Genomic DNA, 14,220 nt, shown 5'->3' on the forward strand with positions numbered 1-14,220 from the left:
AAACAAACAAACAAAAAAATCCTTAACAAGCTTGCTGAGCCATCCCTCTTCAGCCTCTTAGAAATACTTTTATTTATTTGCAAGGAGAGAGAGAGAGAATGGGTGTGCCAGGGCTTCTTGCTGCTGTAAACAAACTTCAGATGAATGTATCACTTTGTGCATTTGACTTAAAGTGGGTACTGGGGAATTGAACCCGGGCTGTCAATTTTGCAAGCAAGGGACTTAACCACTGAGCCATCTCTCCAGCCCTTATGTTTTGTTCTTTCCTGAGTTAGGGTCTTGTTGTAGCCCACGCTAACCTGGAATTTACTATGTAGTCTCAGTATGGTCTTGAACTCACAACAATCCTCCTACCTCTTCCTCCCTAGTGCTTAGATTAAAGGTATGTACTACCTTACCCAGCTTCCTAGGCATTTTTATTTTATTTTATTTTTATTTATTTGAAGGGAGGAGGGAGAAAGAGGCAGAGAGAGTGTGAGAGAGAATGGGCATGCAAGGGCCTTCAGCCACTGTAAACAATTTCCAGATGCATGCACCACATTGTGCATCTGGCTTACGTGGGTCCTGGGGAAGTGAACTTTGGTTCTTTGTTTTTTTTAGGCAAGTGCCTTAACCACTAAGCCATCTGTCAAGCCCAGCTAGACATATATTTTTAATATTTATTTTTATTTTTATTTGAGAACAACAGACAGAGAGAGAAAGAGAGAGAGAGAGAAAGAGAGAATGGACGCGTCAGGGCCTCCAGCCACCGCAAACAAACTCCAGACGTTTGCGCCCTCTTGTGCATCTGGCTAACATAGGTCCTGGGGAATTGAGCCTTTAGGTTTTACAGGCAAGCTAAGCCATCTCTCCAGCCCAGCTAGACATGATTTTAACAAATCCTCTATCTTACAGATAAACTGGACTGGGAGACTCTTGTACATGAGAATTTGCCTGGGCTCATGGATATGGATCAGGATGACCGTGTCGTTTGGCCCAGAGATTCACTCTTCCGATATTTTGAATTATTGGAAAAGCTTCAATATAACCTAGAAGAGCGCAAGAAGCTGCAAGAATTTGCAGGTGAGGATTTAGGGCAGTTACAGGGTCCAGTAGTCAACAACCTATATAAGTAGGGACAAGGAGAAAAGGTATCCACTATTTTAGCCTCTCAATTACTGCTTCACATCTAAAAAAAGAAAATGCTTGGTTTGGTGTATCACATCCTATTTCCTTTAGAGAGGAAATTCTGCTTCTCCAGTAGGGGACGCCCAAGTCTTATAAGGTCTGAAAACTAGTTTCTCCAGGATAATATCCAAATCCAGCTGATTTGGGCAGCCCATTTCCTTCTCTATGTGTTCCCTTGTGTGTGTTCTCTCTCTCTATCTCTCTCTCTCTCCCCCTTCTTTTCTCTCGCAAATAAATAAATAAATAAAATAAAATACTTAGTGAGACTTTAACCTAAGTGGTATTTCATTATTTTAACTCTTTTTTTAAACTTTATTTTTAATTTATTTGAGAGTGAGAGAGACAGAGAGAAAGAGGCAGAGAGAGGGAGAGAGAATGGGCATGCCAGGGCCTTCAGCCACTACAAACAAACTCCAGACAGGTGCACCCCCTTGTACATCTGGCCTATGTGGGTCCTGGAGAGTCAAACCAGGATCCTTTGGCTTTGCAGGCAAATGTCTTAACTGCTAAGCCATCTCTCCAGCACCCTATTTTGACTCTTAAACTTGAATTATCTCCCCTATGGCATCTCCTCCACACAGAAACCATCTCACTGCCTTCCAGAGGGACAGTGATTGTCCTGCACTTCTTTTTTTTCACACTGTTGTCTAAACCGATGTAAGCATGTAGTCAAACAGAACCTTCCAGCTGGATCTCTAGAGTTTACTATTCCCAGAGAGTCTGGTAGTAAATACATATACTTAAGCCTGTTCCCAATTTAACCAACATGTTAACTTTGGGAGCTTCACATACTACTGAAAGTGCATTGGAGAAAAAGATTTTGATTTTGTGGTTTTTTTTTGAGGGGGGGTTGTTAGTTTTTGATGTAGGGTCTCATTCTAGCCCAGGCTGAGCTAGAACTCATTCTATAGCCCAGGCTGGCCTGGAATTCATGGTAATCCTTCTATCTCAGCCTTCTGAGTGTGGGACTGAAGGTGTACACTACCACACCCACCTAATTCCTTAATGAGCTTCTAAAGGGCCTTCTATTCTCCAGCTCCATCCCTTTTTGTTTATTTATTTATTTATTTTGGTTTTTCGAGGTAGGGTCTCACTGTAGCCCAGGATGACCTGGAATTCACTCTGTATTCTCAGGGTGGCCTTGAATTTATGGTAATTCTCCTACCTCTGCTTCTCGAGTGCTGGGATTAAAGGTGAACACCACCACGCCCGGCCCTTTTTATTTATTTTTATATTTATTTTTGGTTTTGTTTTTTCAAGGTAGGGTCTCTTTTTTCTGAAGAAAAAAAAACCAAAACAAACTAACTAAATAAATAATATATTTGTATTTAATTGCAAGCAGAGAGAAAGAGAATGAGTGCACCAGGGCCTCCAGCCACTGCAAATGAAATCCAGATGCATGGCCACTTTGTGCAGCTGCCTGTAAATGGGCGCTGGGGAATTGAACTCAGATTGTTAGGTTTACAGGCAAGTGCCTTAACTGCTGAGCCATCTCTCCAGCCTCTATATAATGTGTTTAATCATAATCCCTTCCCATTACTTCTCCTGACCCTCTTCTCCAACCCCCTTCCAGCAAATTCTTTCTTCTCAACTAGTCCATCTTCTATTTTAATGTTTATTGTTTGTTTTTCTTGTGTGTGGGTGACCCAGTGAGTTGAATTAGGGTTGTCTGCATGGGTTGGGGGTGGATTATTTACCAGAATGCGAGTCCTTCCAGTGGCTATAGCACTGCAGAAAACGTCTTTCACTACCCCAATCACTATTAACTGCCAGCACCTCCTCCAACATGCCCTCCTCCAACATCCATGACAAAATGTTGATGAGCCCAGTATTGTGTGGGTCTTATTTATGCAGGTTATGACAATCATTGTGATGTCATGAATGCAATGACCATGTCTTGCCTGGACAATAGTGTTTCACAACACTTCTCCCATTCTCTGTAATTTTTCTTTTTTAAAAAAAAATTATTTATGGGCTGGAGAGATGGCTTAGTAGCTAAAACACTTCCTGCAAAGCCAAAGAACCTAGGTTCAATTTCCCAGTACCCATGTAAGCCAGATACACAAGGTAGTGCATACGTCTGGAGTTCATTTACAGTTGTTAGAGACCCTGGCACACCCATTCTCTCTCTTTCTTTGCCTCTTTCTCTCTTAAAACAATAAATCATTTAAAAAAAAAAAAGAACCCATAAAAAAATTAAAAGCTGGGCATGGTGGCACACACCTTTAATCCCAGCATTCAGGAGGCAGAGGTAGGAGGATTGCTGTGAGTTCGAGGCCACCCTGAGACTCCATAGTGAATTCCAGGTCAACCTGGGCCAGAGTGAGACCCTACCTCGAAAAACCAAAAAAATAAAATAAAATAAAATAAAGAAATCATTTTTTTTGCAATCTTATCAGCCTTTAATTATGTTTTTTTTTTCATTTTTTAAAAATTCTTATTAGCATTTTCCATGATTATAAAAAAATATCCCATGGTAATTCCCTCCCTCCCCCCCACACTTTCCCCTTTGAAATTCCATTCTCCATCATATTACCTCCCCATCTCAATCATTGTACTTAAATATATACAATATCAACCTATTAAGTACCCTCCTCCCTTCCTTTCTCTTCCCTTTATGTCTCCTTTTTAACTTACTGGCCTCTGCTACTAAGTATTGTCATTCTCACGCAGAAGCCCAATCATCTGTAGCTAGGATCCATATATGAGAGAGAACATGTGGCGCTTGGCTAAGAAATCATTTTTTAAAAAATACTATTTATTTTTGTGTTTGTGTGTTCCAGAGCCTTTGAAGGTCACATTTCAGAGTTGAGTAACAAGGCTCATGGATTGTTACGACTATGAACTAACTGCTCAAAGTTATTTTACCATTAGATATTAATTTGAATTAATAAATCCCCCCTTTTATGAGCTGGAGAGATGGCTTAGTAGTTAAGGCAAGGATCCAGGTTCAAATCCCCAGTATCTATCTATGTAAGCCACATGTACAAAAGAGTGGCACATGTTTATGGAGTTTGTTTGCAGCGGCTAGAGGCCCTGGCATGCCTCTTTTCTCTCTCTCTCTCAAATAAATAAAATATATTTTTGAAAATCCAGCCCCCCCATTGGGTCTGGAGAGATGGCTTAGCAGTTAAGGTGCTTGCCTGCAAAGCCAAAGAACCCAGGTTTGATTCCCCAGGACCCACGTTAATCTGTTGCACAAGGTGGCGCATGCATCTGGAGTTCATTTACAGTGGCTGGAGCCCCTGGCATGCCCATTTCCTATCCCTTTTTTTTTTTTCTCTCTCTCTCTACCTGCCTATTTCTGTATCTCTCTCAAATAAAAAAATAAAATATTTTTTTTAAAGCTCCCTGTTGCAGGGCGTGGTGGCACACACCTTTAATCCCAGCACTCAGGAGTCAGAGGTAGGGGACTGCCATGAGTTTGAAGCCAGCCTGAGACTACATAGTGAATTCCAGGTCAGCCTGGGCTAAAGTAAGAACCTATCTAAACAACAACAACAACAACAAAAAACCCCTTTTTGGAGGCAGGGTCTTATTCTAACCCCTGGCTGACTTTGAACTCAATATGTAGTTCAGGCTATCCTTGAACTTCAGTAGTGATTTGCCTGAAGCCATCATGCCTGGCTCTCCCCTCTTAAAAACGAGGAAAGAGAACTGGGCATAGTGACACACACTTTTAGTCCCAGCACTCGGGAGACAGAGGTAGGAGGCTTGCCGTGAGTTCAAGGCCACCCTGAGACTACATAGTAGATTCCAGGTCAGCCTGAGCTAGAGTGAGACCCTACCTTAGAAAACCAAAAAAAAAAAAAAAAAAAAAAAAAAAAGGATGAAAGAACAAGAATTATTAAGTTAAGTTAGTTAATTATTAAGTTAAGGTAGTTTGAGGGTTTTTTTTTCTCCCAATTTAATCTGGATTAGTGTTTGAATTTTCTTCATACTTTGTTAAAACGAACCCAATATGAGACTAAGAATTGAATTAGGCAGCAGAACCTGTGTGTGCATGCACATTTATTTGTGTGTGTATGCGCGTGTGCGCGTGTACGTGCGCACGGACGAGCAATAAAAGGAGTTTGTAACTGGAACATAGGCTTAGGTCAGGAGCCAGGTGCCAACACACAAGTAGGAGGATCACCATGGGTTCGAGGCCACCCTCAGACTACATACTGAATTCCAGGTCAGCCTGAGCTAGAGCAAAACCCCACTCTGAGAAACAAACAAACAAACAAAAAAAAGTTATCTGGGACCAGGACCAGGCATGGTGGCTCATGGCTTTAATCCCAGCACTCGAGAGGTCAGCCTGGGACAGAGTGAGACTCTACCTCAACAAAACAAACAGGGGGAAGGAGGGCATTACCATGGGGTATTTTCTATAATCATGGAAGTCGTTAATAATAATAATAATAATAATAATAATAAAACCCACAAACAAAACAAACAAACAGAAAAATGTTGTCTGGGACTGGAGAGATTGCTTAGTGGTTAAGGCGCTCACCTGCAAAACCTAAGGATCCAGGTTCGGTTTTCCAGAACCCATATAAGACAGAAACACATAACGGTGCATGTGTTTAGAGTTTGTATGCAATGGCTAGAGATCCTGGTGTACCCATTTTCTCTCTCTCATAAATACATAAAAATAAAAAAATAAATTTTAAAATGTGCCTGGAGTTGTGCTGTTTTCACTCCTGTTTAGTACTTGCCTTATTAAGAAGAGAATAGAGCCGGGCATGGTGGTGCACGCCTTTAATCCCAGCACTCGGGAGGCAGAGGTAGGAGGATCGCCGAGAGTTTGAGGCCACCCTGAGAATACATAGTGAATTCCAGGTCAGCCTGAGCTAGAGTGAGACCCTACCTTAGAAAACCAAAAAAAAAAAAAAAAAGAGAGAGAGAGAAGAGAATAGGAGTCTGGGCGTGGTAGCACACGCCTTTAATTCCAGCAATCGATTGATCGATCGGGGAGACAGAGGTAGGAGGATTGCCATCAGTGCAAGGCCACCCTGAGACTACCTAGTGAATTCCAGGTCAGCCTGGGCTAGAGTGAGACCCTACTCCAAAAATTCTTAAAAAATAGGAGAGAACAGAGTGGTGGAAGGGAGAAGTAGAAAGTGGCTTTGGTTTTTTGTTTTGTTTTGTTTTGCTTTTTTGAGGTAGGGTCTCACTCTAGTCCAGACTGACTATGTAGTCTCAGGGTGATCTCAAACTCTCAGCAATCATCCTACCTCTGCCTCCCTCTGGGATTAAAGGCATGTGCCACCATGGCGAGCTAAGGGTCTCTCTCTCTCTCTCTCTCTTTTTTTTTTTTCCGATGTAGGGTCTCACTCTGGCCCAGGCTGACCTGGAATTCACTATGTAGTCTCAGGCTGGCCTTGAACTCATGATTGTCCTCCTACCTCTGCTTCCCAAGTGCTGGGATTAAAGGCGTGTACCACCAAGCTTGTAGGGTCTCACTCTTTTTGTTTTTTTAAACTTTTTTGTTTTGTTTACTTTTATTTATTTATTTGAGGGTGACAGACAGAGAGAGGCAGAGAGATTGAGAGAGAGAGAGGAGAGTGGGTGCGCCAGGGCTTCTAGCCACTGCAAACGAACTCCAGATGCGTGCGCCCCCTTGTGCATCTGGCTAATGTGGGTCCTGGGGAATTGAGCCTTGAACCAGGGTCCTTAGGCTTCACAGGCAAGTGCTTAACCGCTAAGCCATCTCTCCAGCCCGGGTCTCACTCTTATAAGCAACTATGTGGCCCACACTGGCCTTGAACTCATCCTGCTTTAGCCTCCCAAACAGAGCCCAGATCTTGTTTAATCTGTATATGGAAAAGAGAAAGTAGACTAACATGGTTTAATTTAGAGTAAAGATTTGTGTGGGAACCTAGAACCCAAAAAGGCAAGATATTCATCAAACATTTATATGTCTCAAATAATTCTTTTATTTTTCTCCAAGTAGAGTCTGACTCTAGCCCAGACTGATGTGGAATTCACTATGTTGTCTCAGGGTGGCCTCAAATTCATGGCAATCCTCCTTTCTCTGCCTCCCAAGTGCTGGGATTAAAGGCATGCACCATCACACCTGCTTTATGTCTCAAATATTCTTTTTTTAAAAAAATATTTTATGTATTTATTCATTTGACAGAGAAGGAGAGAGAATGGGCACACCAGAGCCTTCAGCAGCTGCAAATGAAACTCCAGACGTATGTGCCCTCTTGTGCATCTGGCTAATGTGGGTCCTGGGAAATGGAACTTGGGTCCTTTGGCTTTGCAGGCAAACACCTTAAATTTATTTGAGAGCTACAGGCAGAGAGAGAGAGAGAGAATGGGTGTGCCAGGGCCTCTAGCCACTGCAGATGAACTCCATACATGTGTGCCCCCTTGTGCATCTGGCTAACGTGGGTCCTGGGGAATCAAGCCTTGAACCAGGGTCCTTAGGCTTCACAGGCAAGTACCTTCACTGCTAAGTCATATCTCCAGCCCCTCAAGTATTCCTAGCTGTCCAGCCTTACAGTCTGTTTCTTTACAGTGCAGGCACTGATGAACTTTGAAGACCGGTAACGCCTACAGAGATGACTTCTGTATCTTTGGGCTCAACACAAAATATTGTTGGAAATATAGAATTCAAAATATAAATGTCTAATAAATACTGCAAATAAATACTTCTGGTGAGTAAGTTAACTAAATAAATCTCTGAGCCAAAGACAATACTGAAAAGTAAAAAAAACTAGTTCAAAAGCCATTGGAAGTTTGCTCCTTGACTTGCACCTGCTTCACAGTTCCTGAGCTGACACTTAAAAAAAATATACCTTTGGGCTGGAGAGATGGCTTAGCGGTTAAGCGCTTGCCTATGAAGCCTAAGAACCCCGGTTCAAGGCTCGGTTCCCCAGGTCCCACGTTAGCCAGATGCACAAGGGGGCGCACGCGTCTGGAGTTCGTTTGCAGAGGCTGGAAGCCCTGGCTCGCCCATTCTCTCTCTCTCCCTCTATCTGTCTTTCTCTCTGTGTCTGTCGCTCTCAAATAAATAAATTAAAAAAAAATTAAAAAAAAATACCTTTGTTGCAGTCAGGTTCTCATTGCTGATAGAAATCACCCAACCAAGAGCAGCTTCTGGGAAAAAAGAGGTTTATTTTTGGCTTACATGCTCAAGGGGAAGGAAGCTCCATGATGGAAGGGGAAAACGATGGCATGAGCAGAGGGTGGACATCACCCCTGGCCAACATCAGGTGGACAATAACAACAGGAGAGTGTGCCAAACACTGGCATAGGGAAACTGGTTATAACATCCATAAACCTGCCCCCAACAACACACTGCCTCCTGGAGGTGTTAATTCTCTAATCTCCATCAGCTGGGAACATAGCATTCAGAACTCCTAGGTTTATGGGGGACACCTGAATCAAACTACCACACCTAACTAATTTTATTTATTTATTTATGTTAGAGAGAAATGGCATACCAGGGACTCTTGCCACTGCAAACTCCAGATGCATGTGCCACCTTGTGCATCTGACCTACGTGGGTCCTGGGGAATTGAACCTGGATCCTTTGGCTTTGCAGGCAAGGGCTTTAACCAGTAAGCCATCTCTCCAGCCTCTTATTTATTTATTTGCAAGCAGAGAGATAGAGAGAAGACAGAATGGGCACAGCAGGACCTCCAGCTGCTGCAAATTAACTCCAGATTTCATGGACCACTTTGTGCATCTGGTGTTACTTGGGTATTGGGGAATCAAACTTGGGTCCTTAGGTTTTGCAGCAAGCACCTTAACCCATGAGCCGTCTCTCCAGCCCAAGCTGACACTTTTTGACTTTATCATTTTATTTTTAAATATATTTTATTTTAGAGATAGAATATGGGCACACCGGGTCCTCTTGCTAGTGCACGTGAACTCTAGACACGTGCTACTTTGTGCATCTGACTTTTTGTGGGTACTGGAGAATCCGACACAGGCCATCAGGTTTTGCAAGCAAGCGCCTTTAACCACTGAACCATCTCTCCACCCCTTTATTTTATCTTCTTCCTTCTTCCCTCTTCCCTCCCTTTCTTCCTTGCTCTTTCTCTTTCTTTCTTTCGGAGATAGGGTCTCATTCTAGTCCAGGCTGATCTGGAACTCACTCTGTAGTTCCAGGCTGGCCTCAAACTCACAACAATCTTCCTATATCTGCTTCCTGAGGGCTGAGATTAAAGGTGTGCATCACCACACTTGGCAAAATATTTTTTATTAGAAAAAAAGTGCATATGTGGTGCTATGCTCAGTTCTCGGTACTCCCAGTAACCATCAAGGAGAACCAAGCACGCATGCAAAAGCAAGGAGCTTTATTTCGGGCTTAAGCTCGGACTCTTGACTTCACCAGCACAGTGGATCCGTACAAGAGAGCCCTGAGTAGCAGGGGAGCAGGGTTTTTATAGGGATTTCAACAAAGAAGTAATGGATGATTATATGATTGGTTGATTTAAGCAGTAACTGTACTTGTATTTTTCTGATAGGCTTAGGATGCTGGTGGGCAGGGGCTAGGGGGATTCCAAGCAGATTAGGTAACCTTTATTGTGACTGGCTATGTGTATTTGAGGAACTTTTTGTTTGTTTGTTTGTTTTCTAAGGCAAGGTCTCACTCTAGCTCAGGCTGACCTGGAATTCACTATGTATTCTCAGGGTGGCCTCGAACTCTCGGTGATCCTCCTACCTCTGCCTCCCGAGTGCGGGGATTAAAGGCATGCGCCACCACACCCAGCTTGTATTTGAGGAACTTTAAGCAAACTTATCTATGACCACAGGAATACACGGTGCAGACAATCTATTCCCTTATCAGGAAACTGACCTTGCTGGGAAGCAGAAACTTAGGCCTATTGATGATTCTGAGGCCTATCATGGCTTCCTGAGTCCTTCATGTGGGTACGTGCTTGGATATACAAGGAAGGCTCTCTTACAAATGTCAGGGAAAAGCATAGCATGAACAGAGGCTTGACATCACCTGTGCCAAAGCAGATGGAAAATAGCAGCAGGAGAGTGATCTGAGTTCTGGCAAGGAGGGGCTGGCTCTCACACCCCTTACCCTGCTCAAAACAATACACCTGCTCCAGCAAGCCTCCACCTCCAAAACTGCCACCAGCTGGAGATGAAGCATTTAGAACACATGAGTTTATGGAGGGCATCTGATTGAAACCACCAAAGTGGTGAATGCATCTGTATGTGCCCATACAATGCCCCATGTACTCACCTGTGGAGGGTAGAGTGGAATGAATGTCCCACCCCATCACTCTTCCACCTGTTCTTATTTGATCCAGAGTCTCTTTTACTCATCCCAAAGCTTGTAGCTTGTAGGGTTGTTTTGTTTTGTTTTTCCTAGGAACTCTGATAACTTTTCAATCTCTGCTTTTTTTGCTTTTGTTTGTTTGTTTTATTTTGTTTTGTTTTTCAAGGCAGGGTCTCGCTCTAGCCCTGGCTGACCTGGAATTCACTGTGTAGTCTCAGGGTGTCCTTAAATGCACCACGACCCTACCTCCACCTCCTGAGTGCTGGGATTAAAGGAATATGCCACCACACCTAGTAGGTCTCTGCCCTTCTATGAGACTGGGGTTTTAGACACTTGTGGCCACAGCAAACTGTTTATGTGGGTGCTTGGATTGAGCTGTCAGGCCTCCTCAGGGCATCATGCTTACACTGCAGATCCTCTTAACCACAGAGCCATTTTGCAGCCGAAGACAGTAGCTTTCTTCTTAAAAAATTTGGATAAATTCATTTACTTATTTTGAGAGAGAGAGAGAGAGAAAGAGAGAGAGAGAGAGAGAAAGGGAGGGAGGGAGGGAGGGAGGGAGAGAGCACACACATCAGGGCCTCCAGCCACTGCAAATGAACTCCAAACTCCAGGCGCATATTGGCTGATGTGGGTACTGGCGAATCAAACTTGGGTACTTTGGCATTGCAGACAAGTGCCTTAACTGCTAAGCCATCTCTCCATCCCAGCTTTCTTCTTTTTAAAAAAAAAAAAAAAATATATATATATATATATATATTTTGAGGTAGGGTCTCACTCTAGTTCAGACTGACCTGGAATTCACTATGTAGTCTCAAGGTGGCCTCGAACTCACAGCAATCTTCCTCCTTCTGCCTCCTGAGTGCTGGGATTAAAGGCGTGAACCACCATGCTGGGCTTAAAAAATATTTTTCCAGGGCTGGAGAGATGGCATAGCAGTTACAGTGCTTGGCTGCAAAGGCTAAGGGCTCATGTTCTACTCTACATCCCATGTAAACCAGATGCACAAAGTTGAGGCAACTGCAAAGTTGCATGTGCCCACTAGGTGGTGCAAACGTCTGGAGTTCTACTGCAGTAGCTGAAGCTCTGGTGCACCAATTCTCTGTCTCTATCTCTCTCTCATTAAGAAAATGTTTTTTTTTTTTTTAACTTTTTATTTATTTATGTGAAAGCAACAGACAGAGAAAGAGGCAGATAGATAGAGAATGGTGTGCCAGGACCTCCAGGCAGAGCCTTGAACCAGGATCCTTAGGCTTCACAGGCAAGTGCTTAACTGCTAAGCCATTTCTCCAACCTTGTTTTTTAATTTTTTAAAAATATTTTATTTTTATTTATTTTATTATTACTATTATTTTGTTTGTTTTTTTGAGGTAGGGTTTCACTCTAGCCCAGGCTGACCTGGAATTCACTATGGAGTCTCAGGGTGGCCTCGAGCTCACAGCGATCCTCCTACCTCTGCCTCCCAAGTGCTGGGATTAAAGGTGTGTGCCACCACACCCAGCTATTTATTTCTTTATTTGAGAGAGAGAAAGAGGAAGAGGCAGAGAGAGAGAGAGAGAGAGAGAGAGAAAGAAAGAATGGGTGCACAAACGAACTCCAGATGCATACAGCACCGTGTGCATCTGGCTTATGTGGGTCCTGGAGAATCAAACCTCGGTCTTTTGGCTTTGTAAACAAGTGCTTTAACTACTAAGCCAACACCCCAACCTTTTTTTTTTTTTTTTTTTTAAGGCCAGGGATGGTCATGCACACCTTTAATGCCAGCACTTGGGAGGCAGAGGTAGGAGGATCATTGTGAGTTCAAGGGCACCCTGAGACTATATAGTGAATGCCTGGGCTAAAATGAGACTCTACCTTGAAAAACCAAATATATACATATACACACACATACATACATACATATATATATTATTTATTTGAGAGAGAATGGGTGTGCTAAGGCCTCTAACCACTGTAAATGAACCTGGATCCTTAGGCTTTGAGGCAAGCACCTTAACCATTATGCCATCTCTCCAACCTTAATTAATAAGCAGAGAGTGTGTGGAGGGAGAGGGGATTGGCACCTCAGGACCTCCTGGCACAACAAATAAACTCCAGATGTGTGCACTCCTCTGTGCATCTGGTGTTATTTGGGTACTAGGTAACTGTACCTGGGACTTCAGGCTTAGCAAGAAAGTGCCTTCAACCATGGAGGCACGTCTCCAGCCCTGACAGTGGCATTCCACTTCCTCCTCATTGTTCTGGAAAATTTTCAGGTAGGTTGTGTTGCACAGATTTGTAGGGTTTGAAAGAACCTCAGAGGGAATTTATCTCCCATAAAGACTGAACACCTCTTTTTTTGTTTGTTTGTTTTTATGTTTATTTATTTATTTGAAAGTGACAGGCAGAGAAAAAGGCAGAGAGAGAGAGAATGGGCACACCAGGGCCTCCAGCTAGTACAAACGAACTCCAGATGCATGTGGCCCCTTTGTGCATCTGGCTAAAGTGGGTTCTGGGGAATCGAGCCTCTAACAGGTATCCTTAGGCTTCACAGGCAAGCGCTTAACCACAAAACGGTCTCTCCAGCCCTGTTTGTTTGTTTTTTGAGATAGGGTCTTGCTGTAGCCCAAGCTGACCTAGAAGTCACTATGTAGTCTCAGGGTGGCTTTGAACCCATGGCAATCCTCCTAGTTTTACCTCCTGAGTTCCAGGATCAAAGGCATGTGCCACCATGCCTGGCACTAACTTTTTTTATTTTTTTAATTTTTGATGGTTTCATACATATATGATTGCATCCCCCAGTATCCTCTTTTGTCCACCCTCCCCTTCCCAATTAATCCTCCTCCATCTTCCATGTCTTTTTATTGTTTTTCTCTTATCTTTAATATATATATTTAAAATTTATGTGTGAGAGAGAAAGAGGCAGAGAGAAACATAATGGGCGTGTCAGGTCTCCAGCTTCTGCAAATGAACTCCAAATTCATGCGCCATTTTGTGCATCTGGTTTACATGGGTCCTGGGGAATCGAACAGGCAAGCACCTTAACCACTAAACCATCCCTCCAGCCTTGTTGGGTTTTTTTGTTTTGTTTTGTTTCTCAAGGTAGGGTCTCACTCTAGCCCAGGCTGACCTGGAATTCACTACGTATTGTCAGGCTGGCCTCGAACTCATAGTAATCCTCTTACCTCTGCCTCCTGAGTGCCGGGATTAAAGACGTGTGCCAGTACGCCCAGCCCTTGATTTTGAGGCAGGGTCTCACTCTAATCCAGGTTGACCTAGAACTCACACTGTAGCTCAAGAGGGCCTGAAACTTCTTGTAATACTCATTTTGCAGCCACTTAAGTGCTGGGATTATAGATGTGAGCCACTATGCCCAATGACCATGTCTTTTATTTATTTATTTTAACCCAATGGTTAACTGTGGTTGCTTACATGAGTATGGGTGGAGGGCTATTTACCTGAGCATTGCCATTCTGGCAGTGGCAGGACCACTGAAGAAAATATCTGCCCTCCCCCAAAGCCATTAGCAGCCGGTGATTCTTCAGGGTGGGGCCTCTTGAGCCTCTCCCACATCCATGACTGAATTTTGATGGGCCCAATATTAGTTATTTATTTGAGAAAGAAAGAGGCAGATGGGGATGGAGTGGAGATTGAGCATGCCAGGGCCTCCAGCCACTGCAAAGAAACTCCAGACACATGCACCACCCGTGTATCTGGCTTTAAGTGGATACTTGGGTAGTGGGGAATTGGCTTTGCTGGAAAGTGCCTTGACTGCTAAATGATCTTTGTAGCCCCCGATGGGCCCAATCTTAAGCAGGTCCTATGCACCTGCAGAGAATTCA

At 43.5% G+C, this 14,220-nt stretch overlaps 1 protein-coding gene across 1 annotated transcript in view; it reads left to right on the forward strand.

Annotated features, from left to right (window-relative positions):
* Positions 1-7,806, forward strand: part of Catsper2 (cation channel sperm associated 2) — a 34,546-nt gene extending 26,740 nt beyond the window's left edge. Inside the window, exons 13-14 of the mRNA XM_045157265.1 lie at positions 895-1,062; positions 7,676-7,806. Of these exons, the coding sequence (XP_045013200.1) occupies positions 895-1,062; positions 7,676-7,707 (200 nt within the window). The 3' untranslated portion in view covers positions 7,708-7,806. The remainder of the gene's footprint in view (positions 1-894; positions 1,063-7,675) is intronic.
* Positions 7,807-14,220: the final 6,414 nt, after the last annotated feature.

Source organism: Jaculus jaculus, chromosome 8 (genome assembly GCF_020740685.1).
Source record: "Jaculus jaculus isolate mJacJac1 chromosome 8, mJacJac1.mat.Y.cur, whole genome shotgun sequence".
Classification (NCBI taxonomy): Eukaryota; Metazoa; Chordata; class Mammalia; order Rodentia; family Dipodidae; genus Jaculus; species Jaculus jaculus.